This window comes from Perissodus microlepis, chromosome 11 (assembly GCF_051167445.1).
Source record: "Perissodus microlepis isolate ML-2025 ecotype Zambia chromosome 11, ASM5116744v1, whole genome shotgun sequence".
Lineage (NCBI taxonomy): Eukaryota > Metazoa > Chordata > Actinopteri > Cichliformes > Cichlidae > Perissodus > Perissodus microlepis.
This window is the reverse complement of record NC_140471.1, coordinates 13841963-13869575: the sequence shown is the minus strand read 5'-3', so window position 1 is coordinate 13869575 and position 27613 is coordinate 13841963. Positions and strand designations below refer to the sequence as shown.

The 27613-nt window shown below is 38.1% G+C and overlaps 2 protein-coding genes across 3 annotated transcripts; both read right to left on the bottom strand.

The window, feature by feature from the left end:
* Positions 1 to 1456: 1456 nt before the first annotated feature.
* On the bottom strand, positions 1457 to 7679 carry c11h8orf76 (chromosome 11 C8orf76 homolog). 2 transcript variants are annotated; one of them, XM_084945093.1, is made up of 8 exons: positions 7482 to 7679; positions 6755 to 6856; positions 6012 to 6155; positions 4480 to 4530; positions 3998 to 4142; positions 3750 to 3879; positions 2498 to 2630; positions 1457 to 1948 (listed from the first exon to the last, which is right to left on the bottom strand). In XM_084945093.1, the coding sequence occupies exons 1-8, from the start codon at positions 7584 to 7586 to the stop codon at positions 1676 to 1678; spliced, it is 1083 nt and encodes a 360-aa protein (XP_084801219.1). In that variant the 5' UTR covers positions 7587 to 7679; the 3' UTR covers positions 1457 to 1675. The 2 variants fall into 2 exon arrangements, with proteins under 2 accessions (XP_084801219.1, XP_084801220.1); XM_084945094.1 differs by having other exon boundaries at positions 7435 to 7550.
* Positions 7680 to 8172: 493 nt separating this feature from the next.
* LOC146377384 (fucolectin-5-like) lies at positions 8173 to 27599 on the bottom strand. The gene is made up of 6 exons (XM_084944526.1): positions 27126 to 27599; positions 26808 to 26831; positions 26168 to 26465; positions 25660 to 25756; positions 23221 to 23243; positions 8173 to 8491 (listed from the first exon to the last, which is right to left on the bottom strand). Exons 1-6 carry the CDS (start codon positions 27157 to 27159, stop codon positions 8173 to 8175), a joined length of 795 nt encoding a protein of 264 aa, XP_084800652.1. The 5' UTR covers positions 27160 to 27599.
* Positions 27600 to 27613: the final 14 nt, after the last annotated feature.

Sequence of the window (27613 nt, the reverse complement as noted above, 5' to 3'; positions counted from 1 at the left end):
TGCATGTATGAATTGGATTGGTTGTTATCGACATCTGATGAGAATTTTGTGCCAATAGCACCTTTAGAAAAACAAATTGGGGATGTGTTCAGTTTTTATTTTATCTGCTGTATGTTTCTAATAATATTTCATCTGTTACTTCTTGCCATTATTCCCTTTTCTTGCCTTTCAATGCCCTTGACACACAATTACCTCTATATTATTGTTTCAATCTTTTCTTTCCTGTCGTCTGTTCTGTTGTCTGATGTAATCCCACTACCCACCTTATTCTTTCTGTTAGCTTCTGTTGTGTCACCTGAAATGATTGAAGGTAAAACAAGTCAGAAAAAGCTTGCATGCTTTAAAAGGATTAAAAAGCTGTGGCATAATTAATATCAAATTGTGATTTATCTGATTACAGCAAAAGATTATCTTTTATTTGAAATATACCTGAAGAAAAGTGGATTTGTCCAGCACAATACAGAAAGACTAAACATATAAGGTAATTATAAACAGTTGTATCCCATCAACAGAGTGTCTTACCTCTCCAAAGCTGGATGCAGATCTCGGACTTCTGTCCTCCTGTAGATATGCTGCTGTTCCATTATCATGTCAGCTGCTTGATTTTAAACAGACTCACTGATCCTGCACGAGCAGGAACATAACTACAAATCCTCATAGTCCTATCAGAGTTGTTCATTTTGCACTGCAGCAGTGGTCACAGTGCCTGATTTAGTAAGAGCTTTCATAAATGTTTAACGCTCTACACTTTTCAAGGTCCTGGAATGGGTTAATTAAATTGTTATATCTCCACATGATGCTAACTATTTTACTGATATGTATAATTGGAACCAAAACAATCTTTGCTTTGTTAAGTTTAAAAGTACTTTAAGAAGTTTGTAGTGCAGTAAAATGACAGATGTTTACTATGATTACACAAACATTATGTAGGATATAATGCATTTAAATGCATTCTGGGGTCAGCCTCAGAGACAGGCAGAAGTGACGTGTAAAAGTGAGGTCAAATGTTACATGATATTTGGATGCAAACTATGATGTGATATTTAGAATCCCCATATACCTTTATCATTCCCTAAATGTTTTCAGTACAAACAAAAGCAGGATCAATTTAAGATTTGTTTTTGGGTTTTTTTTAAATGACATTTTATGAAAGTCTGACCTTCGTTGGCCTTGAAGGAAAGTTCAGAGGTCTAAAGTAACAAGATATTTAAAATCACCATATATCATTCTCTATATACCTATATGTTATTAGTACAAACAATATAAGTAAAAAACACAGTTTTAGATAACAATGCTATATACATGCAGAGCTATCAATTCTGTCAGTCGAAGATATTTTAAATCCTTTCGTGCTACTTTCTATATGCTGACAATATACACCACATTTGTAGGAATCACAGTCTCACAGTTTTTGTCAGTTTTCAACCAATAAATCATGAAGTTGACCTTGAAGATGTTGATGGATGTAAGCCAAATTTTAATGGATTGTTAAAAACATAAAACTGTTAGAAAACATCACCTCTTTGGCGGAGATGTTACACATTTTAAACATGTTAAGCACAAAATGAAGCAGTTAAAATAATTCACTTGTTTCATGGTTTGATACAGATCAGAGGCACTGCCGTATATTTATCACCGTGAAGTGGATGAAATAGTGAAGGTTCAGTCTGTAGGCTTAATGACGACCATATTCACTGTGCTGCTTGTCTGAACCATCTTCAGCTGGCTCTTCACTTCCTTCCTGTCTGTGTGCGCCTTTGTAAACAGTCAACACTGCAGCATGAGGATATTGTGTTTCATGCTGCTGCCCATCAGTCTCTAACACGCCTGTCAGTAAGATCTTGTTCCACCAGCGCTGTGTGAAGCTGTGCAAAGAGACACTGGTCAGGTTCTCCCCATCCTGGTAGTCCTCCCTCATCTTCTCTGGGATCAGGTCCTCTGACATCACCTGGAAGACCAAAGAGAGATAATGTTGGTGTGTAAAAATGAGCCAATTTAACCCAAACTGCCTGGAATTTAAGCCTCCTCAAGCAGGTCTTGTAGTCCAGCTAGACGGCATGTCCCGTCTGCCTGCAGAGAGCCAAGCTGCCAGATGGAAGCAGTCTTTAAAGTATGTGGTACAAACGGTCTGTGGGCCACTGATGCTCGTGCTGTTGTTGGTCCACCAGCCAACCGTGTACAAAGAGCTGAAGTAAACCAGAGTCTTAAAAACAATGAGCTGTCCACTACAGCCACTGTCTTTGCTTTTCATAACATTTTTTTTGTCTTTGAACTTCTCCATATTCCTGTAAATCTACTGTCACCACTTTCTTTAATCAAGCCCACTTGTCAACCAGTCAACATTTAGCAGAAGCTTATGTTATCCACCTCCACTGACACCCAATCAGGATCTTGACGAACTCAACAGGAGCAAGTCTGGTGTGTGAAAACCCCTCCGACCAGAATCGTGGGACTATAAAAACTGGTTTCAGAGTATGTGTGCAAGAAGGATTCTCACCTCAGTGAGAGCCTGCAGGGTTTCTTGTTTGGGGTTTAGCCGCTGTAACGCCTCTTCTGTCATCTGTAGGACTCTTTCACTACGCTGAAGCACAAAGGAGGACTGCTGCTGTCGTAGGATTCTCAACAGGAGTCTGTAGGAGGCAGCAAGACAATGTGAGTACTCTTATATTTAATATTATACCCTGTATTATTGGTCTATACTTGGTCTTTTTTATGCCTAAACCTTTGACAGCTGGCACAGACATCATCCAAAAGACTGTGGCTGTGGATAATTAAAGGATCCATACAACACTCTGCACCACTTATTGGACAGTCACCTGTTTCAGGTCCACTTCACACCACAATAACTGCATTTATTTGTTACCATCTTACATATTAAGCTCTGTATTGTATTAAATTTAGGTTTTCATTCATTTTTTATTTTTTTCCATTTTCTACTTCACTAATGTTGTTATTTAGTGTAAGTGTCACCTTTTTGACCTATTTTGTGTTGTCATATTGTATATATTTCATTTAGTAAGAGTTATGTCTTAACTGTTTTGGATACTGTAATCCAGCAACTTGCTCACTGTTAGGATAAGAACTGTATATCTCATTATATTCACACAAGACCAGGGGGGCACTTGCGGCCCGTATTTTGGCATGAAGAACTATAATGAAATTTGGCCCTTGAAGTTACTTTTTTGTTAGGAAGGATTTGTTTGTTGTTGAGTGCAATGTTAAAATAAGTTCTTTAAAAAGCAAAAAATGATTTATTATGAAGGCAATATGAGCAGAGAAGACAAACATGCTGAGGGATTGGCCGTGTTAGTTCAGTAGGAGAGTTATTTGTAAAGAAAACAATTTTCACTAGCAGTCAAAAAACTAATGTGAACACTTATGTCTGCATTTTTATTTTGTTAAATACGAACAAAATTATAGCAGAAGTGCTGCCACGTGTCTGGCACAGCTCATGTAAGTTTGAGACAGCTGATCTAGGCTGACGATTTCTTTCAGTGTGATGGCTTTTAAAACAAGTGAGGCTAGGGCACATTACTTCTTTATGTTCAAACGATTTTTTTTTTTACTTATTTTAATCTCACAAACTTCAGTCATTCACCAAACATCAGCCCAGCTCGTCTTTCAAGAAAACTTTAACTAATACAATTTGTCTGAATATTTTTAGATGGTGCTTCTGTGAAGCTGGCATGTGTTTTGGCTTATATGAACATACAGAATGTAAATACAGGGGTCACAGTAACATGTTGTACCTTGTCCTGATGAAACAAGTGCAAGCTTTGAGCCAGACTCTGTCCTCGCTGAGTTCTGCGGTCTCCTCCTGATGCCCCTCTCTGTCCTCCTGCTCATCTGTTGATTTGCAGCTCTCAGAGGAGGAGGATTCTTTGAAAAACACAAATACAGCAAAGGGAAAATGTTATATCTTTGATAACCTGCTGTAAAAAAGTACAACAGAGTTCATTTAACATAGCAATACACAAGGAAGTTAAACAAACACTACCTGTGGTTCTGTTTCTGTCCAGCAGCTGCAAACACATCTGTCCCAGGCTGAACCAGTGCCAGGGGTTAAAGGGCAGCAGGCTACACAGCTGCTGCAGAGACAACATCTTTGATCCTACAGCTCCAAACTGCTCATAGATGCTGACCTTGGAGAAAAAGTAAACATTAGATTTGTACAGAATGATTGGGACTGTGAGCAAGAAAAGGGTGAAAAGGCCGTCTGTGTTAGGAATACTGGGAACAACACAGTGGAACTGATTCTTCAATATTTAAGTTACTCATTTGTAATGATTTCTAAAAAGTACTGTTGCCTCACAGCATGAAGGTCGTGGGTTCAAATCCATCATCTGGTTGGGGCCTTTGTGTTCACATGTTCTTCCCATGTCAGGGTGGGTTCTCTCTCAAGTAGTGGAAACTAAACTGGTGAATCTAAATCACTAGTGTGTGTGTGTGTGTGTGTGTGTGTGTGTTTTTCAAGCTGACCTTGAGCAGCAGGAGGCTGGTTAGGTGACAAGTGTTGGAGGCATCTTTGCTCTGTAGAGAGATCACGTACATATTACTACTCAGGTCCGGATCAGAGTTAAACCAGTTCACACTAAATCTGGTCTGCAGGCTTTTAGCCTCTGAGGACAAACTCTGGGTGCGTTCCAATAGTCCATTTTTGCTTATTAAGGTCCTAAGTGAGAAAAGTGACTCTTCAATCCTTCCTTTATTGCTTCCTTAGGATGCACTGGAACATCCTTTACGAAGGGGAGAAGATGGCATACCATAATTCAGAGCGGTAGACCATCCGACTGTCAATGAAAACAATTGACATTATAAACAAAGTGGTGCAGATCATGGAAATGTTAATTATAACTGTATTTTATACTTCATGAAGAAACAACTCACCAAGAAGTAGTTTTTAATCCAGCTGTGTGATGTTCAGAGTTCAGCTGTGACTTTAACAGCTGTTAAAATGTAAAACTATATCAGCAGATTATGGCATGAAGGACATGGATTTATATAAGCGCTGTAAAGATTATGAGCTCGTCCTTTGCTGTATTGAAGACTTTCGGATTGTCTTAAATTTATTTTTACTTCAGGTCAGCTGGTATAAGGGAGGGATGGATGGAATTTTATTGCAGTCACAGAAATCCTAAAAAGGGGAAAAGAAGTATGTTCCACTGGATCACAGCTGGTTAATATAAGACAAAAAGATGGGTTTAATTTTATAGGCTATGGGACAGTTTTACTAAGTGGAGCGAATTATTGTGATGCCGCAATTGCAGGGTGACCTACTCACAATGAACTATAATTTATTTACAAAGATGCAGTGAGTTCACTTCAGTAAAAACCAGCATTCTGCCAAAAGCAGCAGAGATTAGTCTCTTTATAATATTACAAACTGTTCCACCATATAAACCTGAAATGTGAGTGGAACAGCTGACGTGTACAATGTGCAGAGAAACAAAAAAAAAATGTCCATCCCAGTTACTGTGTGACTGTGCCACGTGTGTAAATACACCTTTAAAATGTCAAAAGAAGGCCTAGTGGTGCTGCAGGACGTTAATAAATCTGGCCCTAAATGTTCCTTCTTTATAATTTCCAAAGAGATATTTCTCACAGGCTGTTATCATTTAAATGACGAGCAGAGTGAGGTTAAAACACATTGTGGTGAAATAAGATTCTGTATTCTGTAGTCCATCTGCACGAGTTAGTTTCAACATCCCTCATCCGACTGGTGTAAGGTTGTTCCAATTCTCATCGCAGAGCTCTTCTCTTTTAATAAATGCTTTTCAATGATCCTACCCACTTTTCCTTGACCTCAATGATGTTTTCATCCAAAAAAGAGGAGATAGGAGGGACTTTTGGAACACACCCTCAGTGTTCAGAGTTTATAGTGCAGACAGGGTCACTGTTAAGGAAGACAGATTTTTAAAAAACAGATAAAAAGTCACAGGATGGTCACATGATAGCTGACAGTATTCACTCTGACTGCTCCTCATGGAAAACCCAGTCAGGTAAAGAATTACCAGTAACTGGGCCAACTCCAGCGCTCTGTCTCTCTGTCCCAGTCTGGTGCAGCATCGGGCCATCCCCTCCACTACATCTCGTCTAATGGTCAGGTTGTTGTCAGCGATCCACTGCAGGCAGCTGCTGTATGCCTCCAAGGCTTTCTGACCCACACACACCAAACAAAAAGAAACCAAACAAGACTTCTAAAATGTTACAAATGCTAAGGTGGAAAAGTGAGAGTGGCAGCAACAACAATAGGAAGAGTCAAACCCAGAGTGCGATTTGGTCCAACCCTAAAACAGCTTCTGTAGGTTTTATTATTTCACTGAAACAGAAATTTCTTGTCAATATTTTAGGAAATATTTTCCAAGCTGTCTGGAAATGTTGCTGCTGTGTAAACCACTGCTGACTACATCTGTGCTCTTTGGCTGTGTGAAATGGGACTATAAAAATTGCTGTTTTCTGAGGTGACTTATTGGGCTGGAAATATGAAAATGATCTAACTAGTCTTCTTTGTTCATAACTTTACAACAGTCTTACAGAAATATTCAAATACTGATGCTGTTGATAAAGCAACAAAGTGATGGTCATGAATGGACTTTTTTTTTTTTTTTATTTGCCTGTTAGTTTGCATCAGCTGTACAGGAGGTTTATCAGCTATACAAATACCTGCTACAATAGACCTCCATGTCCCAGTGAAACTTTCTGAGGAAGTGTTTGATGTAAGAGAGCACAGACTAAATTGAATGAGTGACAGTACCTGATAGTTTCCTTGTCTCACAGCCAGGTCACCTCTGAACTTGTAGACTTTCTGCTTCTCCAGAGAATCTTCAGTATCCAGCGCAGCACTGTCACAAAACCACTGCAGAGAGGAACAACTTTACTACACAGCACAAAGCTGTTAGAGGATGCTGCTCAGTCAGTCACTGCCAGAGAAGTACATGTCTCCACTTTTGCCCTGATGCAGCAGCTACTCAGCTTCATCTATGTTTAAACGTCAGCATAATAATAATAATGCAGTTTAACTTACAGCGAGCAGCACAAATATCAGAGAGGAACAATATTAAAATCTTGCACTTAATTCAGAGATGGGATATCCGATTTGTCTGCTTGTTTCTCTCCATGTAAACGAAACATGTGACAGACTCAGCCAAGTGCAATAACATGGGAGACGTCTGGCCTCTAGAAATGCCACAGGGTACTTATTATGGCACTTATTTAGAAGCATGAACTTCATTTCCTTTAATTTGTGTGTTTAAAAACTGAGTGTCTGTAATCACCAGCCTAATTTGACAAACCATAGTTACAGTTATTCTCCTGTATGAGCTACATGTCAGATCGTAAACGTTACAATAGAAATTCGCACTTTAGTCTTTTAGCTCCGTGTTTGTTCTGTACATAACGCTCTGTGTTCGTGTTCACCACGAAGGATAATCTAACCTTTGTGTCTATCTTCATGTAGTAACGTCTCTGTGTAAGACTCTCACCTCTGGCTCACACAGTTTGGCGCTGTAAGAAGACAGAGACACACACACTCGGTCTCTGACCTCCGAAAACACCGAGTCGTCAAACGTGCTCCCTAATATCTCCATCTGGAGCTAAATACATACAATTTACTCCACAAATACAGGCTGCCCATACAGCAACTGCTGTGCGCTTGGTTAAACAGCCCGACGAATTCATTTCCGGACAGAAAGGTTCCGGCTGATGACGCAGTAACCACTCAGCTCCCTGGATATAAAGAAGAATTTATATCGTGGTGTCAAACATGCGGCCCAGACAAACGCTGTAAAATGTAAAAGTGAGTCTCCATTGTGTCCTCCCATCTAAACAGTTGACCGCTTTTGATAAGTTTTTGCCTCTGTGCTCAAATTGCATATTCATCCAATGAAATTAAGGCAAAAATACACTGATGATGCTGCATCATTTTACAATGTACAAGACATATGTGGAATTATGCAGTTTATTTAAAGGAGGAAATTTGACACAGATGCAATCACTGAATATCTGTAAACCTGACGGAAATGTTACACCACACTGGCAGCTGCCAGCGCTACCCCTCAGCCTCCAAGTTGATGCACCTATGGCATCAATTTTAAAAAGCCTATGTCACCTCATTCTTGAGATAGTCACAAAGTTAAGTCTCCACACCACCCACCACGCGACGTGATGACGTGCTCAGGGTAATTGACAAATGAATCTACTTATGCTACAGACTGCTGTTCTTGTCTTGTCTGGAGCCCACTGATTAAAAAATACACACTGATCATTGACCCAGATCCAGAAGCTGAAGCCACAGGTGTAGTGAAGACCCAGCCAGACAAAGGGAGTGTCAGCCTTCTGAGCCTCCAACTCAACCCAGCCCTGAGTCTCTTCATCAAGGATGGAAACCAGATCCATGTGTTCCTCTCTGCAGTGGTACAGGGCGTCTTTCCATGTCATGTTTTCTTTAATCAGGTTGAAGGGCTCTGAAAGGAAAAACATCAAAAACATGAAACTCAGTTCCACTTTCACTGAGCTGTGTACTTTATCATTATCCTTCACACCTCCTTTCCACAGTGACAGAGCTAAGACTGAAAATAAGTGTCAAAAAAGGGAAAAGACTGAAATTGAGAGGAAAAATTCTTAATATTGTGGTAAGAAAACCCACTGGTACTTAAAAGACAATGTTATAGTTAAATACATCAAAGTTGAACTTATTTAAAGTTCATCTCTGTCTGATCCAAATGTATTTAATGTGCACCAATCAAAGTAGTTACTAGTTTTATAAGCAGGTTTGGATTCTTAGTGAAACATTGCTCCTTCATGCTATTATGTGAGTTATTGGGTGACATGGGTGAAGGTGTGAGTGGGGGCTGAGACACCTGGGGAGGGATTTAGAAACTGCTATATAGGTGGCTAAGAGTTCACCAGCCAAGAATAACAAGAATAGAAAAACATTCCACCTGAACTTTTTTTAAATCCTTTATTTTAATGAAATATTATATTTCCTTTGTACCATTTTCCTCTGTGGTCCCTGAACTCCACAGCACTCAACCAGCTGTGAGACATGAAATATGTGCAATTTTAATTTAAAATGCCAGCTGTTATTGAGTTTCTGTCTTGATAGGTTGATTTAGAAAAGTTTATATTTTATACTTGCGTGAGGACAGAACCTGATTCATTTTTGCTTTAAATAATGCTTCATGAAACGTGAGGTCCGGACTAAATGGCAATGCTTTGCCTGCTGAGAGTAGGCAACAGTAACACAAATATCCACTCGTTAGAACCAAGGCATGCAGAAAAGTATCTCTGAACACAAAACATGAACACAATTTCTTGACAAAGGCAAATTAGACGTAAAACTCTGGGAATGCTTTGCCTACTGAACATAACAGCCTCACTCTGAACAGGAGAAATGCATATTCCATCTGCTGATCTTGTTGATCTGTTTATTTTCATATTTTTGTGTTCCAGGTGCTGTATGTTTGGTTTTCCTTATATTTTTCTATTTGTGCTCTATGCTTTTATTATGTAGTCCCCTATTTTCCCCCTTGTTCTTTTTTTCTCTTTCCTGTCCACTTAGACAATTGTCATACTACACATATAATGTAACAAGTGAAATAACACAAACAGAAACAGATAAATAAACAGAACAAAAAACACATGAAAAAGAAGAGCCTGTAGAGAATTTATAGAGAACATGTTATAAAAGCAAAATGTGTTGAGCCCAACAGTGCTTTCAGATTACAAGTGTGCCTGCAAAAGCTACAAAACAGGACACACACACAAATAAAACCAGCAACAACAATGAAACACAACATGTTAGACACTGAAGCATCAAATCAAACAGTGTTTCTAAGTTTATTGGTTGATTTTGAAAAGATTTATATTTTATACTTGTTTGAGGTCAAAACCCAATTAAATTATGTGAACAGGTGAGAAGCATTTTTCTTTAAATAATGTTGCATCAAGACTGAACTGAATGTAGACACAGAGCAGAAAGCAGGGCTTAATGGTTGACTGGTTGAGGGGCTTTTTTTCCAGCAGCTTGTTAATGATTTACTGATTGTTACAATGTAATTAGTTTTGTTTTAGTTGTTGAAAAGAATTACTGTAAATTAGTTATAGAGTAGATCAAAATTTATAATTTAGAAATTGTAACTATAACATTATGTTACTCGATACCTCATTATTCACCCATCTTCTACGTGTTAGATAAATTTCCTGGTATGGAAAAGTATTTGCATGTGCTGCTACTTACATGGACAATGTAAACTGAAACATAACGACCGTGGTATGCTCACACATGCAAATCACTCTGGGAATGCTTTGCCTAATGACCATAACAGCCTCACTCTGAGCTGTGTAGCCTGCTGCCCTTTAACCCCTGGCACTGGTTCAGCCTGGGACAGATGTGTTTGCAGCTGCTGGACAGAAACAGAACCACAGATTGGCAAATTGTCGTGATACATTAACACTACTTTTTACAGCAGGTCATCAAACATATAACATTTTCTATCAGTTTCATCAGGACAAGGCAGAAAACCAAACCAAACCAAAGCACATGCCAGCTTCACCGAAGCTGCAGCTAAAATAAAAATGGAGGAACAGGCTTGATGTTTAGTGAATGACTGGCGTTTGTAAGATTAAAACCAAATAAGTAAAGAACACTTTCATTTGAACAAGAAAGATATAATATGCAAATACCTCACTTATTTTAAATGCATCATTTGCAAAAAGGTTTAAAACATCAGCTTAGATATATTTTTCCCCCCTAAATTACCGTCACAGCAGGCAAAGCATTAAACACATATCAGAGGACACCACTTAGGGAAGGAGGAAAATATGTAATTTTGTAATAGTCAAAATTCCCTTGAAAGAGCAACAGGTCTGATGTTTAGTGTATGATGGTGTCACAATGTGCTTTGTGGAAGGTGGTTGTTGCTTTGCAGACGCAGATGCAGAACACAACCCACATCCTCATCTCTACTGCTCAACCCACAAATGCATTTTCCTTACAAATGTGGCACCACTGAGGGGAAAATAAACAGGCTTTCCAACAGTGTAAGATTTATTAGTAAGAAACATTGTTACAGTTTTCTTTAAGTTACAATTTTTTTATGATACCATATTCAATATGTTTTCACCCCAAATTTGTTTAAGGAGGACAGAATTCTGATCTCAGATCTGTGTCTTTGGAAAGGATAAAACTATTTACTCACCTTTTCTGTTTAGTTATCCTGTATTGTGCTGTGTGAAGACTAAAATAACTTTCTTAGCATTAGAATTTTCACAACACAATTTCAATTTGTAAATATTCTTACACTTGGTACACAAGTTAAGTATCTGCATAACTGCACTAAGGTGTTAATGATGCAAAAATCATATTTTGATTGGAGGTTTCATGTTGATACTTCTGCACTTTAGTAACTTGTCTCTTTTTTCACATGACATTTTGTTAATGTCAAAGAGTTCACAAGTGTTCAAATACTTTTTCTTTAAATATGCAAATTCTTCATTATCCTTTAAATGTGTGTGAATCTGTGTAAATCACAAGAACTGTAATCTGAACTCTTGACAAGCCAGGTTAGGGTTTTTTTTTTTATTTTGCTAACATTTGACACTGAACAGTTTCTAAATATTCTAGATATAGTCCTAACAAAGTGGCTTGAGTTATAAAACCTGCTGCAGGTTAATCTGAATCAAAATCAGAATAATCCCTGAGGAAATTATGTATTTCCTTGTAACATTGCAGTAAATCCGTTAGATTGGATCAAATTGGTGTGGAAATGATTCATTTTTACAGTGCTGTGATTGTTCTTTCTTAATAATCTGTATCAAAACTACATCCAGACTGCTTCCTTCAATAATGCCTTTCCAATTTCTTTGTACTGTTGTACTAGGTATGACTGTGCAATGACAATAAAGAGTTATCTTATCTGTTATCTTATCTTATATACTATTCACATAATTTTGCTGCCAAACAGACAAACAGTCAGCAGTGGTTGACAAACTTTGCATACTGGCAAACTTGTATATCAGCTGTTTACAGGTTTTGATTTAATCCTCTTAGTTAATCCACTGCAACACTCTGTGCTTCAATGTTTAGCCAATCTGAATTCTATAAAAAACTTAAAATATAATACAAATCAGGTACATGTAAAGGGGTATTGCAAGACTGAAATCTATTTAAAGCATGCAAATTTTTCCTGTTTTTTTATATATCAGATTTGTATATTTGTTATACCAATCTCAGAGAAGGATTCTTCCCTGTCTGGACATTTGCAGATGTTGGTAAAAGAGGGCAATACGCTGGAACAAACTGGTCATCAAAGCAGACGTTTCCCCCAGGAATCTGGAATATTTCATTCTTTCTTTAAAGTGACAGTGTTTTGTGTTTTGATATTATTTATATCTAAAATATTGAAGCTACATGGTACAGCTGGTCAGATTGTGCTAAATGGAAGAGAGACTTAATTATGGTATCTTAAATAATTTGTTTTGTTGCATTTGACTAAGTGCCTGGGAATACTACACATATTCAATAAATTAAGAAAAATACATTAATATTGTTGTAAATTATTATATTTTATAGAACTGAACTTGACTGGTTAAAGACCCCAAATGTTACCCTGACAGCAGTAATGAATATGCTTATTACTATTTTAATAAGTAATAAATACACAGACCACCATGTTCCCTGAAATAATTTTGCTAATGTTAATGAGATGCAGCCTAAAAAGACTTGTTTTACATCAAAATCATTCTTTATTCTACTTAAATACTTATTAATGTGAACAGAAGTTTGGCTACAGAAATTAAAGAAATGATTTAAATAAAAATAGTCATTCTTTAATTCATTTATAAATTCATTGTGTATTCCCATCCGTGGTAAGAGCTACAGCTTTCAATAAAACAAGTGTTGTAGGTCAAGTAACCCAGGTAACAGAATTAATATGCTTAAGAACATTAGTAGTCATTTTTGCATGAATTATAAATAAATTGGGAAAAAAACCCAAAAACTTTCTACTTTAGTGTTCAACACATTGTTTCACAAATGCAAAGATACTGAAATTTAAACTTCATTTGATTTTTTTTGTTGTTTAAAGAGGAAATGAAACACTAAACATATGAAGGCTAATTTACACCACTGAGACATGCTTTTATATGTAACACTGTCTGTGAGCTGGATTTAAGAAATAAGCGCTTAAAGTTAATAATGTAAAAAGATGTTTAGCGCCATCTTCTGTCAGTATGGAGCATTACGTAGTAGCAACTAGTAACAGAACCAATAACTCAGGGGGCAATAAGGACACAAAAACTAAAATTCCGTCTAAGGGGATCAATTTTGTGCTGCCCCTGGCTGTAACAACTATGTTTATGTTAAACTGTCCAGTTTCATTCTTTATTTCCTAAGCAGTAAGTGGTTCTTTGTTGTTTGGCTAGCTGCGCTGAACTGTTCGGTTTTGTAAATGTTACGCCCCCCCACCATGGTGGAGGCAAAGGTAGGAAGGAGACAGCAACTCTGGACAACCACTGTCAATGAAGGAGGAAGACCACAGAACAGTTAAGAATCAGGCAGGATTTATTGGTTGCTTGCCTTGATAGTCAAACTTAAAAGAAAAGAGGTGGGGGAGGAGGACTGGGCGGTTGATAAAACAAAAAGAGGTCGACAGCTTCCAGGGCCTAACTGAAACAAAAAATGCAAAACAAAAGGCCTACCTAGCTACTCGACAAAAGGTCAGTGAAAACATAGAAGAGTGGCATCAACCGCATAACCTAGTGTGACTAACAGTTTAAAACCTGCAACCAGTGTATAGGGTACCCCAGCTTACCTGTCCAGCCTCCCACCACACACAATACAAAGAAGCCTGTTCGCAAATGTTTGTCAAAGCAGAAGCCAGCAGCCACCAGCTGGCCAGGGAGCTGCTCATTTGTAGTGATCCTCGGAGAGTGATTGGCCACCTGTGCCCAGACCAGCCAATAGACACATGCCAATCAACTTTGAACTGGCCAATAGGTGGAGGCTTGACACCTGAAAGATAAAAAGTACACCAAAAGCAAAGCCACATCTCTTGGCACGTAACAGTAAAGTACTTAATCAATGAGGACTGTGTGGAAGAAAGAATTCCGTACTCCAGTGGCTCCCACAGTCACCAGATCTCAGTCCAGTAGAGCACCTTTGGGATGTGATAGAAAAGGACTTTTGGATGAGCAGCTGACAAATCAACAGCAACTGTGTGATGCTATCATGAGGCAACACACATAAACATTCAAACACATAATTCTCTGCACAGATTGTTTTCCTTTTGACAAAAATCTGTTGTCAGTTGAACAACAGATTGTGCTGCATCTCTTCTTCAGCACAGTATGTTCATGGTGACACTGCCTCTGATTTAAGATGGTGGGTAATAATGTTTTCTACCAGCATTTGGCGCCTAAATTGTATTTATTTTATTAAAAAAATAATATTCTAAAGTGCTTTGGCAATTTCTGTCCTGAAGATGGCAGCACAAACTCTGTAAATAAATTCAGATAGTGTTTAAAAATGTCTTCCTACTGATGTTATGATGTTATAAACTCAAACACTTATCATAAACAAACTGGTTATTCCATATTTGGAAAGAATGCATGCTGGTTGATAATTTGAAATATTAATTTAACAATAGAAGATTTGTCACAGAAAAGGTGCAGAGTAGATGAACTGGCATTTCTTTTCTGAAAGTACAGTGAAGTTCAGTTCATCAGCATTGAAATCAGTTCAGGTTTAATCCACAATTCTGCTCATTTCTAATATTCCACGTATTGTTGATGCTCCTAAATGGGCCAAATGTAGCTTTTGTGGATGTGGTGGTATTAAAGACCCTGAACAGAAAGTGGTGGCACATAAGTAAATGCTTTAATTGTTGATATTCTTTGTTTTTAGTAAGGTAATGGTTAGATTACCCGTCATATGATTCTTAATATATTTAGCCATGGCCTGAGTGTCAACTTTGTGACTGTCAGTAACCTGGAAAGCAATTTCCAAGTAAAGAGGACGAAACATTAGAAAGTGTGGGTAACATAAAGTTTTTACTGATTTTCACATTTTTTATGACTTTGACTTTGATCCAGTTTTCACCTAAATCTGCTCAATCAGTTGTTGGTATCTACCATCACACAAAATCTAAAAAATACCATGAAAACTGTGGATTCTAATCAGTAAAAACTGATTACATCCTCCCTCCTTCAGAGGGAGAAATATAGTGACATAAAATAGTGACATTAAAACAAAGGCATGTCTTAAAGCATAATTTCATTGAATAACTCACACACACACACACACACACACACACACACACACACACACACACACACACACACACACACACACACACACACACACAGACACCAAGTTACTTTTGCACAATACTCTTTCTTAGTTTCTTAGAGTGCAATGTGCAGTTTTGCTCCTGTGCTTGTCTGTTAAATGTCATATCAGGGTTTCTCCGAGACCGCTGTCTCATTTCACTCTGTACTGCACCACTGTACACGGTTGAAATGACAATAAAAGCCACTTGACTTGACTATTACATAAATATTTTAAATAATTTATACAATTTCATCATATGTAAACATGGTTTCCTGTGGATTTGTTCATCTCTTTCCACAGCTTCACACTGGAAGGCACCAATTAACACTAACAGACCAACCGACTGTCTCTTGTTGCTTTTCATCATGTGTTAGGAAACCATCTTGCCCTCTAGCATCACCTATAGGCCTTTGCCATGCCAGTAGTACAGGGAGTTCTGGACTGACATCATTTTTATAATCCTGTTTCAAATCTTTTAACTATTAAATATGATAAAGTTTTTTGGGAACATCTGGACTGATGAGACTGTTCACAGAAAGCATTATGATAATTATTTTAAAGGCTGCAAACTCTATATTGCTAATTTTATTAGTTTATTTATTTCTTACTTATTTCTTTTACACTGTATTTTATAAATATTTTAAAAATCTGAAAATTATTTTTGGTAAATGCCTTTTTCATTTGAGGTCGTTATTAATAGAGTTATTAAGTCTTGTCATAGGAGGAAGCACTCTCTAAATACTGTTTTAGTTCAGTTTTTTAGTTCAGTGTCGTGGTTGTGTGTTTTGTTTTGTGTTGTTCTTGTGGTTTTGTTTGTTTGTTTGTTTGTTTGTTTGTTTGTTTGTTTGTTTGTTTGTTTGTTTGTTTGTTTGTTTGTTTGTTTGTTTGTTTGTTTGTTTGTTTGTTTGTTTGTTTGTTTGTTTGTTTGTTTTCCCCCTTTCTTGATGATAAAAAATATAAAAAGGAAGCAATGTCAGCCTATGGGGCAATTTGTAATTGTTACTTGTGCTTGGTGCTTCACAATAAAAATATCTGAAGAGAGAAGAAGAAGAGCTTAAAGAGCAATTAGAGAACTGTACAGATTAATTTCCATGTTAATAAAATAAAGCCTTAATTTTTAACCTGACTTCATACAGTTTTCAAGTTACAGTTCTTGAGATTTGTGTAAACATTTTGAGGCAATGGAGAATTTCTGTATTTACATGAACAACAAGTAACTGTATTAATTATTAAAGTGTACAGCTATGAATACAGATTAGAACGTTCACTATTCACAAACAAAATGCAGTGTGGAAAATAGACATGTGTTTTTACTTTTTACTTAAGTCAACATCAAAATGCACCACAAAGGAAACACTTTCAGTGCATTACGTATAGCTGGCACAGGTTAAAGGGGAAAGCAGCAAAACACAGCACGCATTTCACTTTCATAACATAACTTTCAAAGTTGGATGCAGATCTGAGATCAGAATTCTGTCCTCCTGCAGATGCGCTGCTGCATTACGACGTCACTGCTGTCACTGAGAACAGAAAACTCTAATCATGATCTCAGCTGTTTGATTAGAAACAGACAATCACTGATCCTGCAGGAGCAGGAAATGAATTACAAACCTTTGTAGCCTTCATTACAGTAGTTCGTTCTACACCGTGGCAGTGGTCACAGCGTTTTAAGTGGCTTAAGCTCTTAAAGCTGATCTTTAATAAAACTTTTGATAAATATTTAGCCTTCCCCACATGAATGAGAGTTCAGTTTGAAGGCTTAATGACGACCACATTCACTGTGCTGTTTATTACAGCCATCTTCAGCTCGTTCTTCACTTCCCTCCTGTCTGTGTGCACCTTTGTAAACAGTCTACACTGGAGCGTGAGAATGTGTTTTATGCTGCTGCCCATCAGTCTCTAACAGGCCTGTCAGTAAGATCTTGTTCCACCAGCGCTGTCTGAAGCTGTGCAAACACACAGTGGCCCGGCTCTCTCTTTCCTAGTAATCCTCCCTCATCTTCTCTGGGAGATGAAAGAGAGAGTTTAAGTCCAAACAGCCTGGAATTTAATCTTTGTCACAGTGTGTGTGCAAGAAGCAGTGCATCTCACCTCAGTGAGATTCTGTTAATGTTGCAGATCAATTTACCATATAAGCTTCCTCGCCCTATAACGGTTTAAGCAAATCTGGGGTGAAAACATAGTGAATGTGGTGTCATAGATAATATAAACTTAGGTTAAAAAGTAAGGACATTTGTGCTTGGTCAATTATTTCTTTGGTGTAACAATGCTTCTTGGCAATAAGTCTTATACTGATGAAAGCCTAATGGTGCCACATTAAATGGTGCCACATTTTTAAGGAAAATACATTTATGGACTGAGCAGTAGACATGAGTTTGTGGGTTGCAGCCATAAAACACTTGCCAAAATGTCAAACTGTCTAATTCTTTTTAATTTATTGTCTCAGTCTCTCCTTGGTCCATTGTTGAGTCATGTCGTGTGTGTAAAGGTGCTCCTGCTGTCTACACAGCCAGTGGACTCCTCCTCAAATCCAAGCTTTGAGCCAGACTCTGTCCTCACTGAGCTCTGATGCCTCCTCAGTGTTTCTATCCTCCTGCTCATCATGTTGATTCACACAGATCTCAGATGAAAAAGATCCTGTAAGGTTTAAATATGGCAAAAACAAACAAACATATTCATAATATTTCTGTAACATAATTCTATTTATCAGGAGATTTTGAATAATTAGTTTTGACTGGCTGTTGTGTGTGTCTTTCGTGTCGTGTCATTTGCTGTTAGGTGTCATAAGTATATTGGATGCAGATAATTTTAAAAAGCTGATAAAAAGTCACATGATGGGATGGTCACATGATAGCTGACAGTATTCACTCTGACTGTTCCTCATGGAAAACCCAGTCAGATAAAGAATTACCAGTAACTGGGCCAACTCCAGCGCTCTGTCTCTCTGTCCCAGTCTGGTGCAGCATCGGGCCATCCCCTCCACTACATCTCGTCTAATGGTCAGGTTGTTGTCAGCGATCCACTGCAGGCAGCTGCTGTAAACCGCTGGTCATGAATGAAGACTTTTTTGCGTCATTTTTAGTTTGCATCAGCTGTATAGGTTTGTCAAGAATAAAAATACTAGCTGAGCTTAAGCCGGATACTATTTGAGGAAGTGTTTGATGTAAGAGAGCACAGACTAAATTGAATGAGTGATAGTACCTGATAGTTTCCTTGTCTCACAGCCAGCTCACCTCTGAACTTGTAGACTTTCTGCTTCTCCAGAGAATCTTCAGTATCCAGAGCAGCACTGTCACAAAACCACTGCAGAGAGGAACAACTTTACTACACAGCACAAAGCTGTTAGAGGATGCTGCTCAGTCAGTCAGTCAATGTCAATGTTTGCACTTTTCTTCATCAGGATAAAGTACAGCGTGTGACTGTAACCTCTGTATTTACATTCAGTATGTCACATGCAAACAGTAAATCAAAACATGAACCACAGGGACACTAGTGTTTCTTTTTCACTCTGTTTTATAAACCACTAGTGCATTAGAAGTAATTATTAACCCCTCAAGCATGCACGCCTAACCCTAAATGCGGTCTCCTCCCATTTGCCCCCGTATCTGGGGGTGTTGGTGCTTCAGAGGTTAAACTCTCTCCTGTAGTTTGCCTTTAATTCTGGTTCTGTCGTGGTCTTGGGTCTTTTTACACAGTGGTTTTGAGCTTTTTGGACACAATTCTTGGTTTTCTTAGGATTTACATTGTTTCATATACTTTTTCCCCTTACCATTATCAGACCTGTTCTTTTTCCTTAGATTTGACTATTATCTTCCCCCTCAGTGTATCATCATCTTGCATCAAGTCTCCATTGGTGATGTTCCCGTGTTTAGTCCTTCTCTTCTCTACAATGCTTAGTTAACTCTTGTTCTGTGTTCAGTTGTGTCTTCCTGTGTTTTTGCAGTAAATGTTGTTTTCTGTTTCTGATGTGTGTACTTCCCCTGCCTCGTCGTGTTTATGATTTTTTTTTTTCTGTGCTTCCACCTGTTTCCTCTTCCCTCTTAACCCAGGTTGCATTCCAAATGTGCTTCCAGTCTCATTTTCCAAACCTCTTTTCCTTGACTTTTGAGGTCAAAGGTGAGTAGGAGAATTGATAAGGCTTTGGAAACCTTCCACTGGTCTTCTTAACATTGCCACATGTCCACTGTGTTGAAACTAAAATGTGCAGAAGACTGACTATAAAATGTGCATGTTGCTTACCACAATGTGTTTTAACCCAGTTGTTCTATGCAGGTCATATAAATTAGAACAGGAAGAGAATGTTTCAAGAAGTGACTCAAATGTAAATCAAAAAGTCTTTTTTTTTAAGTTTTACTTTACAAACTGTGTATAATTTGAGGGTCTTTACCTTCCAATGCAGCAAAAACCATAATGTTACTTTACTTCAAAAGTCCCAGCAGCTTCTCTGTTCTCTGCTCCAGCTGCATAATGAGCACATTTATTTAATGTTCAAAGATCAAAGTAAGAACTACACTTCAAGAGTGTACATGACAAAATCCCTGTTATTGGTGATGAATGTGACTCTCTGCTTATTGTTTAAGTGAACATGGAGGGAGAGTCAAATTATTCATTTCATTAATTCTGATGAATTTTTTATTCACAAACTGCATAACTATATAACTATTCAACATTTACTGGAAAATAATGTAATGAGGCTGCTTGGAAATTATCTGCTTGCGTATGTGTGTGTGTGCACGCTAAATATGTTTGCCACAAAAGATTTAGTCAGATTATGAAGTCATAATTCAGATTCATTATTTAGGAGTGAAAAGAAAATTCTTTCCCCCAAAAAAATGATAATAATACTTCAGACCAGGTCTGAAGTATTATCGCTACTGACATTGTCTCTCTCTCTGTTTTTTTAAACCTTTTTTTAACTTTCATTTACATCATCAGGATGTAGTCCAGGCCGGGAAACTATCAAACTGGACGACAAATTGGCATTTCAGTCTTCAGTCTACACAGATCAGCATGGTGTCCCTTACACTGCTGACAGAGCTTTGGACGGAAATTATTTGACAGGTTTCCACACTTTAGAATAGCCCATCAGCTGGTGGACAATTTCCTGAATCACCATTTTCAACATAATTCAATAGCATATTGCGGTCGGCCTGGAAAAGCTGCCAGCCGTAGATCTGGAAGGCTGAGTTCGGCATGTTGTCTTTTAGCCATGTTTCTGTGAGACACTGAGAAACAGCTTCATTCCAGAAGCTAAAGTGTTCTTTACACCTATATTTATACCCACACTCCACACCCATACTCCATACTGGTACTCAGGTTGTTGCACTCTAGTTATAGCATTATTTATTGTATTGTCTTATTACTTGTCATTTCTGTTTGTAAAAAACAAAACAAAACAATTTATTATAACATTAAGGAAAAATTCTGTTTCTCCGTTATTTTTGTTTCTTTTCACTCTGGACCGTGTGTACATAATTTCGTTCCACCTCATGTTAGCATGTGATGCGAATGACAAATAAAGCTCCTTGAATCCTTGAGACATTCAGTGACTGTGTTTGTGTTTCAGATTGTCTCCTTTAAATTCACTAAATAACTTCATATATCATTTTTACACTGTAAAATGCTTGTTTCAGTTAAAATGGTCATTTGCACAAAAGTGTCTTTTTAATGTTTTCAAATGGAGACAGTTCAGTAACGACCACCACCCGATGACCCTTTTATTCAATCCATGAATTTGAACCAGTGATAACTATTCTGAATGCGTCTGTATGAGCAGTGAAATTATGGCATTTACAGTTTTTTATTAATATAGCCTTTATTAAAGCCACAAAAACCGAGAAAAGGTTCCACACCCATGACTGTATTTTGAACTGATGTTACGTTGATATAATCAAAAAAGGCCTTAAGTTCCTGATATCTTTTAAAAGACAAAATGTGTTTTTGTGCAGGATTTTCCAACAGTTAACATCTGAGAATAAAAATAACTACATCAATATCACATTGACTGAAGTGCTCTCGAATGTTGATGTGTTGAACCTTGATCATCGCAGTAAAGAAAGTCTCTGGAATCTCCATTTTAAGGTCGCTAGCCTTGATCTAGCAATCCTGTGCCTCACTCAGAGTCACACACATCCGTTATTACAAATGTTTACCAGGATCCTGTAAAGTATCTTTGCTCTTCGTAGAGCTGCACTCTTCTGGACACAGATCTCAGATGTCATTCCTGGGATCTGCTGGAGCCACCTGCCCAGTCTAGGGGTCACTGCCCCGAGTGCTCTGATTACTACATGGACCACTGTTGCCTTCACCATTCACATCTTCTTAACCTCCTCTCTCAGCCCTTGTTGTTTTTCCAGCTTCTGGTATTCGTCATTCCTGATGCTGCTATTACTCGGTATAGTGGCTTGTCCATCACTAGTATGTCTGATTGGTTCGCTATCACCAGTTTGTCCGTCTGTATCTGGAAGTCCCACAGGATCTTAGTCCGGTCATTCTCGACCACCCTTGGCGGTGTCTCCCATATTGACTTTGGGACTTCCAGGCCCGGCCTCTGAACTATGCCAGCCATTTAGTTATCATGTTCCATGTATGCCCTGCACGTTAGCATCTTGCACCTTCCTGCTATGTGGCTCATAAAAGTCATTCCTTATTTTACTGCCCTCTGCCATGGCAAAGTGGAAGTCCAGCATTAAACTTATGTGGTTCAGATTTATTAGTAGATGGAAAACTTTCTTCCATGTAAATAATTCTGTGTAGATGAATGGAATAGAAGACAGCTCTTATGCAATGGCCACCATGAAAGTCAGAGCATCTCATTCTAAAAGAAAAGAATAAAATTATTAAAACAGCATCAAGGTGGGAAGAAATTTCACAAACTGACTTGTTGCAGTGGCGGTATCCTTTTACAGTACCATGCTCGAATTCAGTGAACTTTAACTAATTAAATTCAGAGCTTAAAAAAATAACCACATTGTTTATAATAATTTTGTAATGTTCTTAAAATAAGTGTAAATCAACATTTGCAACATTTCCAGTCTAATATTTTCCTCCTCAGACTCTCATTCTAACACAACAATACGCTTTAAGACACCACTTAGCAATACTTGGCCAGCTACGCCACTTAAAATCAATATTTAATATGAAATCATTTCCAAATACTAAATCTTTAAGTGATGCCACTTTAAAGAAAAAAGTTATTCATTTTTCACTATAGTAGATTCCAAATAACACCCTCTGGTTGATGATGGAGTTTTTCTGCTTTCTACCAGAGCTCCATCTACAGTGTGCTGCTTGACCTTTATGCATATCTGCAAATCTCAGGAAAGGAGGCAACTCTGCTACATTCACTGAGATCAGCAGACGTTTAGAGTTTGTGAGTCAGGCTGCTGTGTTAACATTAATAAAAATAAATGAACCTACTAAAAAAGCCTTTTCCTGCTCCTTTTCTATCTCCTCTGTTAAAACCCTCTTTGCTTCCACTGGTCCATTCAATTCGATTGTTTTTACATCCTGCTACTACCAGTCCAACTATTTCTATTAACCTTCCTCATCCTGTATTAAATAATAATAAAACCTGCTATTAATAATAATATGGCAATTATAATAATGACGGTGGCTCAAATGTAATAAAATGATTTTTGTGGTTTTATGTGATGGTCAGTAACCAACATGCATCATAAATATTTTTAGACATGGACACATGCAGGTAATAAAATGTTAGTGTACTAATATATGTTGTGTTATTGTAGATAAACTTGTTAGACTGTAGTGGACCTCTTATCACTTCTGAAGGCTGATTCATGCGTTGAAATTGATTTAGAAGCAGTTCTGAGCTCAGGAGCTGCTTCATGTTTATGCAGCAGCGCCACCTACTGCTCAAAGCATTGAACTACCAGATGAGGTTGAATATTGTCTCCTTGTTCTACACACCTCCATGTTCACTGAGCTGTGTGCTTTATCAGTACTCTTTCACCCTCTTTTACACATGAACACAGTGACAGACCTGAGTCTGAAACCAAGTACCAATGAAAAGGAACTCTTGATTAAAATGACTTACAATATATATATATATATTTTTTTTAAAAAACAAGAACTTCACATTGTGATAATAAAACCCACCATGACTTAAGTCTGATATGCAGATTCCTGTGCTTTTGCAGCAAAAACCATGATGCTGCTTTACTTTGAATATCCCACCTGCTTCTCTGCTCCAGCTGCACAATGACCAAATGTATTTAATGTGCAAAAAATCAAAGTGAGAACTGCACTTCAAGACTGTACATGATGGAATTCATGTTATTGGTGATGAATAGGACTCTGTGCTTATTGTTTCAGTGAGCTTTCATCCTGGCAGCAGTGAGAGGTGAGGGAACCTCTGCAATATACAAATAGATGTCACTGAACTGGAGCTCTGGGACAGACGTCACTTTCAGGAATTTAAATAAAGCTGAATATGGCAGAATATGAATCACAAGTCCCTGAAAATTAGAGTTTCTCTTGATGTCTTTGTTTTTCCTCCTTGGATAGATGATCCAGCAACAACACTTTTGTCCTGCAGTACTACCTACTGTCCACTATTGGCCAGTCACATGACTGAAAACTATGTTGAAGGACAAACCCAATAAATTTGGATCACAAGATGTGCACGTGTGAGAAGCACTTTTCTCTTTTTTCTTTTTGGCTTGCCCCCTTCAGTACTGTAGCAATCAGAACTACTGTCTGAAGGCCAAGAAAAATGCCCAACGGCTTTGCCATGGTCCATGTGAGGGACTGTTGAGACAACGGCAGTCTCTCTGATCCTTTTGCCTTGGCAGAGATCACGCAGAGATGTTTGCAAGTTTCACACAATCCTTTTATTACCGATTTTCCTTACAGATGCATCTGGAGATCAGTTCACTGCAGTCCTATTCTAAAGGCTGATCTCAAGAATTCCACACAACAGCTACAGTTATAGTGTCTGGTCTCCTCCCCCTACAGTAAACACCCCCACAATGGAAAAACACTGGTACAGTGGCCAGGGGTGCTGACACCCTGACCCCAATCTCCTTTTAAGGTAGTGTCCGTTTGCCATTTGTCTGCCCCTTAACCCCCTAACAAAGTTTTAAAAAAAAAAAAAAAAAAAAGAAAGAAAGACAGAATTCAAAAATTTAATTAGTGGACCCATAAAAGAGATGAAATAAATACAACTCTACAAAAAGTAATTTTCAGAAATTTAAATGAAGTGGAAACAACTCACAAACTGACCTAAACACAAAGACAAAGGAGGGTAGTTTTTATAGTGGTTTGGCCAAAACATTTACACACAATCGGGGGAAACAAAAAACAAACACTAACTCAGCACAAAATAACACAACTAAACTTAAAACACCCCTGTTTCTCATAAGTATTTGGTTGTTCCTGGCCAAGCCTTTTGCCCAGACAGGAAACGGCCACCTCCCGAAACCAGGTAGCTCAAAGAAAGAGAAACATAATTAATAAAACAAAAAACATTTTTAAAAAACATCAGTGCTTGGTTTAAGTAAGAACATTAATGAATTATATTAGTGAAGCAAGTGCAAACCAAACTAATAAAGTAAATGAATTGACTTTTATCCATGTGTGGCTGATGCAATCACAGTCCACTTGATTGATCTTTTTACTTTATTTTAGTTTGTTTGGTTTTGTTATATTATTTATTTTTAACTTTTTAGTTACTACAAACGGAACAGACATGACCGGGGATAGGAAAGGGAAAGACATAGACAAGAGAAGTTTAAGAAAAGGAGAGGGAAAGAAAAACAGAGGGGAAGAGGGACAGTGAGAGAAGACACTAAAAAATCCGCTGGATCACCTGCTGGAAAAAACAAGAAAAAGAAAACAATCAAAAAGAGAACAACACAGTAGGGAGACCACAGCAACAACCTAGATAAGTATAAGTAAGAGTAAATAAAAAAATATTGAATGTTACTGAGCAGCACACAGGTCACCAATCAGCCACGGTGCAGAAGCTACAGGGGGCTGCAGTGACGTGCCCGCAGGCTGTGCTGGCAGCCAGCTGCGGCAGAGTGCCAGGCCCAGCCACCCGAGGTATGAGGGCCCCCTGCCTTCTGGTAGGGGCCCGACCAAGCCACGGGCGCCAGGCCCCGGCAAACAGCCACCGGGAGTGACCCAGTACATACCCAAGTGCCCAGCCCTGGACACCGAGAACCACCAATGCACCGATGCCTGAGGGCATCAACCACCGGTATGGAGTGTGGTGAGGGGAGATCGGCCCCACACCTGGGGGTAGCCTGACAGACTTAGAGAAACAGGCTCACACAGACACAAACATGCATTCCCCCCCTCATGCACACATTTACAAATACTCGGCAGTGTGTGAAGCACTTTGGTCCATTTTCACAGTTAAATGTTTTATTTTCTCCACTAGTAGTTGTGTTGATTGTTGCACACCTGTAAACAAAGACAAAAGGTTGGACAGATGTACAGAAAGAGTTGTGTTTCTGGCTCTGTTTGATTAAATCATGCTGTAAACAGTGGAGACAGTCGAACAGCTGGATAATAAATGTGAGCTGCTGTCTGAGAACATTTTAGAAAGAAGGAAAACACCTACAAATAAACAACAAAGGAAAATGAGAATAAATAAAGATTTTATATTCTTCACATATACTTGATTACTACTCCAAACCACATCACACCATATTAGACCTCCTATTTCATCTGATAGAACTGATACAGGTTTATCTGTGTTACTGTATTACTGGATTTAAATGCACTTAAATTTTCATAAAATTATCTAAAAACATTGGACATGCTGGAGCCTGACTGAGAACAGAATGATTCAAAGTAAGATGAAGGTATTACTCAGTGGTGTCAGCAGCATTTCTCTCAGATGAGTTCCCGATGAGGATGCGAGCGTCACTTAGATCAGTATTTGATTGATATTTGTTGTAAATGGTGATGCAGGAAATTTCATATAGACCCAATAAGTCAACTGTCCACCAGCTGATGGGCTGGTTTTCTACAGTGTTAGAACATGTTGCTTTATTTCCGTCCAAAGCTCTGTCAGCAGTGTAGTTGAGACCATTCTCATCTGTGTAGACTGAAGACTGAAATGCCACTTTGTCATCCAGTTTGATAGTTTCCCATCCTGGACTACATCCTGATGATGTAACAGAAAGTAAAGTTTTCAAAAAAGATGATGTACGTGGTACTAACACTTCAGATTAAGGCTTTTGCTGTTTCTTTATCAAAATCTTCTTTTCACTCCTATATAATGAATCTGAATTCTGACTTAATCTGATTATAAAGTCTTTTGTAGCTACCATATTTAGCACACACACAATTAATATTGTGATGCACAAATAAATAAAGGGAGAAAAAATATATAAAAATAATTAAAAAGGCATAAAATTAAATACTTTACAAATAAGTATATTCAGAACAGAAGTACCATCACACTTTTGATATAACCTGAAGACACTGATTAGAAATGCACTCTTACCTGGATCCTGTTGAGTTGATCTTCCTGTGAAGTTTCAGAGAACGATGTAAGAATGAGTGAATTACTGCCAGCTCTGATATTGTTGTTTGGTAATACAGCAGAAAGCACAGAATGTAAACCGTCCTTCAACACTCAGAAATGAAACTGGCCTTACTAAAGTCAAATCCTCTTAAAACTAAATGAAACGACTTTTGCTTTATCGAGCAGTTTGGATCAACTCACAGTAAAACTGAACTGTTATATTTGATCTTTTTCATTCTTTATAACGATCATTGAAACATCACTGTGCCAGGCAGGAACATCAAATGATCCACTTACCAATCAAAGTGATGAACAACAGACTCCACAGCATCTTTACTTTAGACTCTTTGCACAAATGTGTCCTCTAATAAGAGAAAGAAAAGACTTCTACCCTCACTCTGGAGTTTTCTGTAGACACACTGATGTTGATATGATCCCCTCTCTGAGTCAGAGCTGGATTTGTATTTCTGTCACTTCCCTCATAGCAGAAAACATGAAAATATTCATTTCTCCTGTTTACACTCAGAGTGAGGCTGTTATGTTCAGTAGGCAAAGCATTCCCAGACTTTTACATCTGATTTGCAGATGTGAACATACCACGACTGTTATGATCACCATGTTCAACCTACATTGTGCGTCCATCCACGTGCAAATACTTTAGCATACCAGGAAATTTACTTCACCAGTGGAAGCTGTGTGAATAGGTTTTCAGTGACATTTCCACAGCTGGATCATTATGTAGGGAAACAAGAATTTATGTTTTCATTTTTAACAGGACACTATGC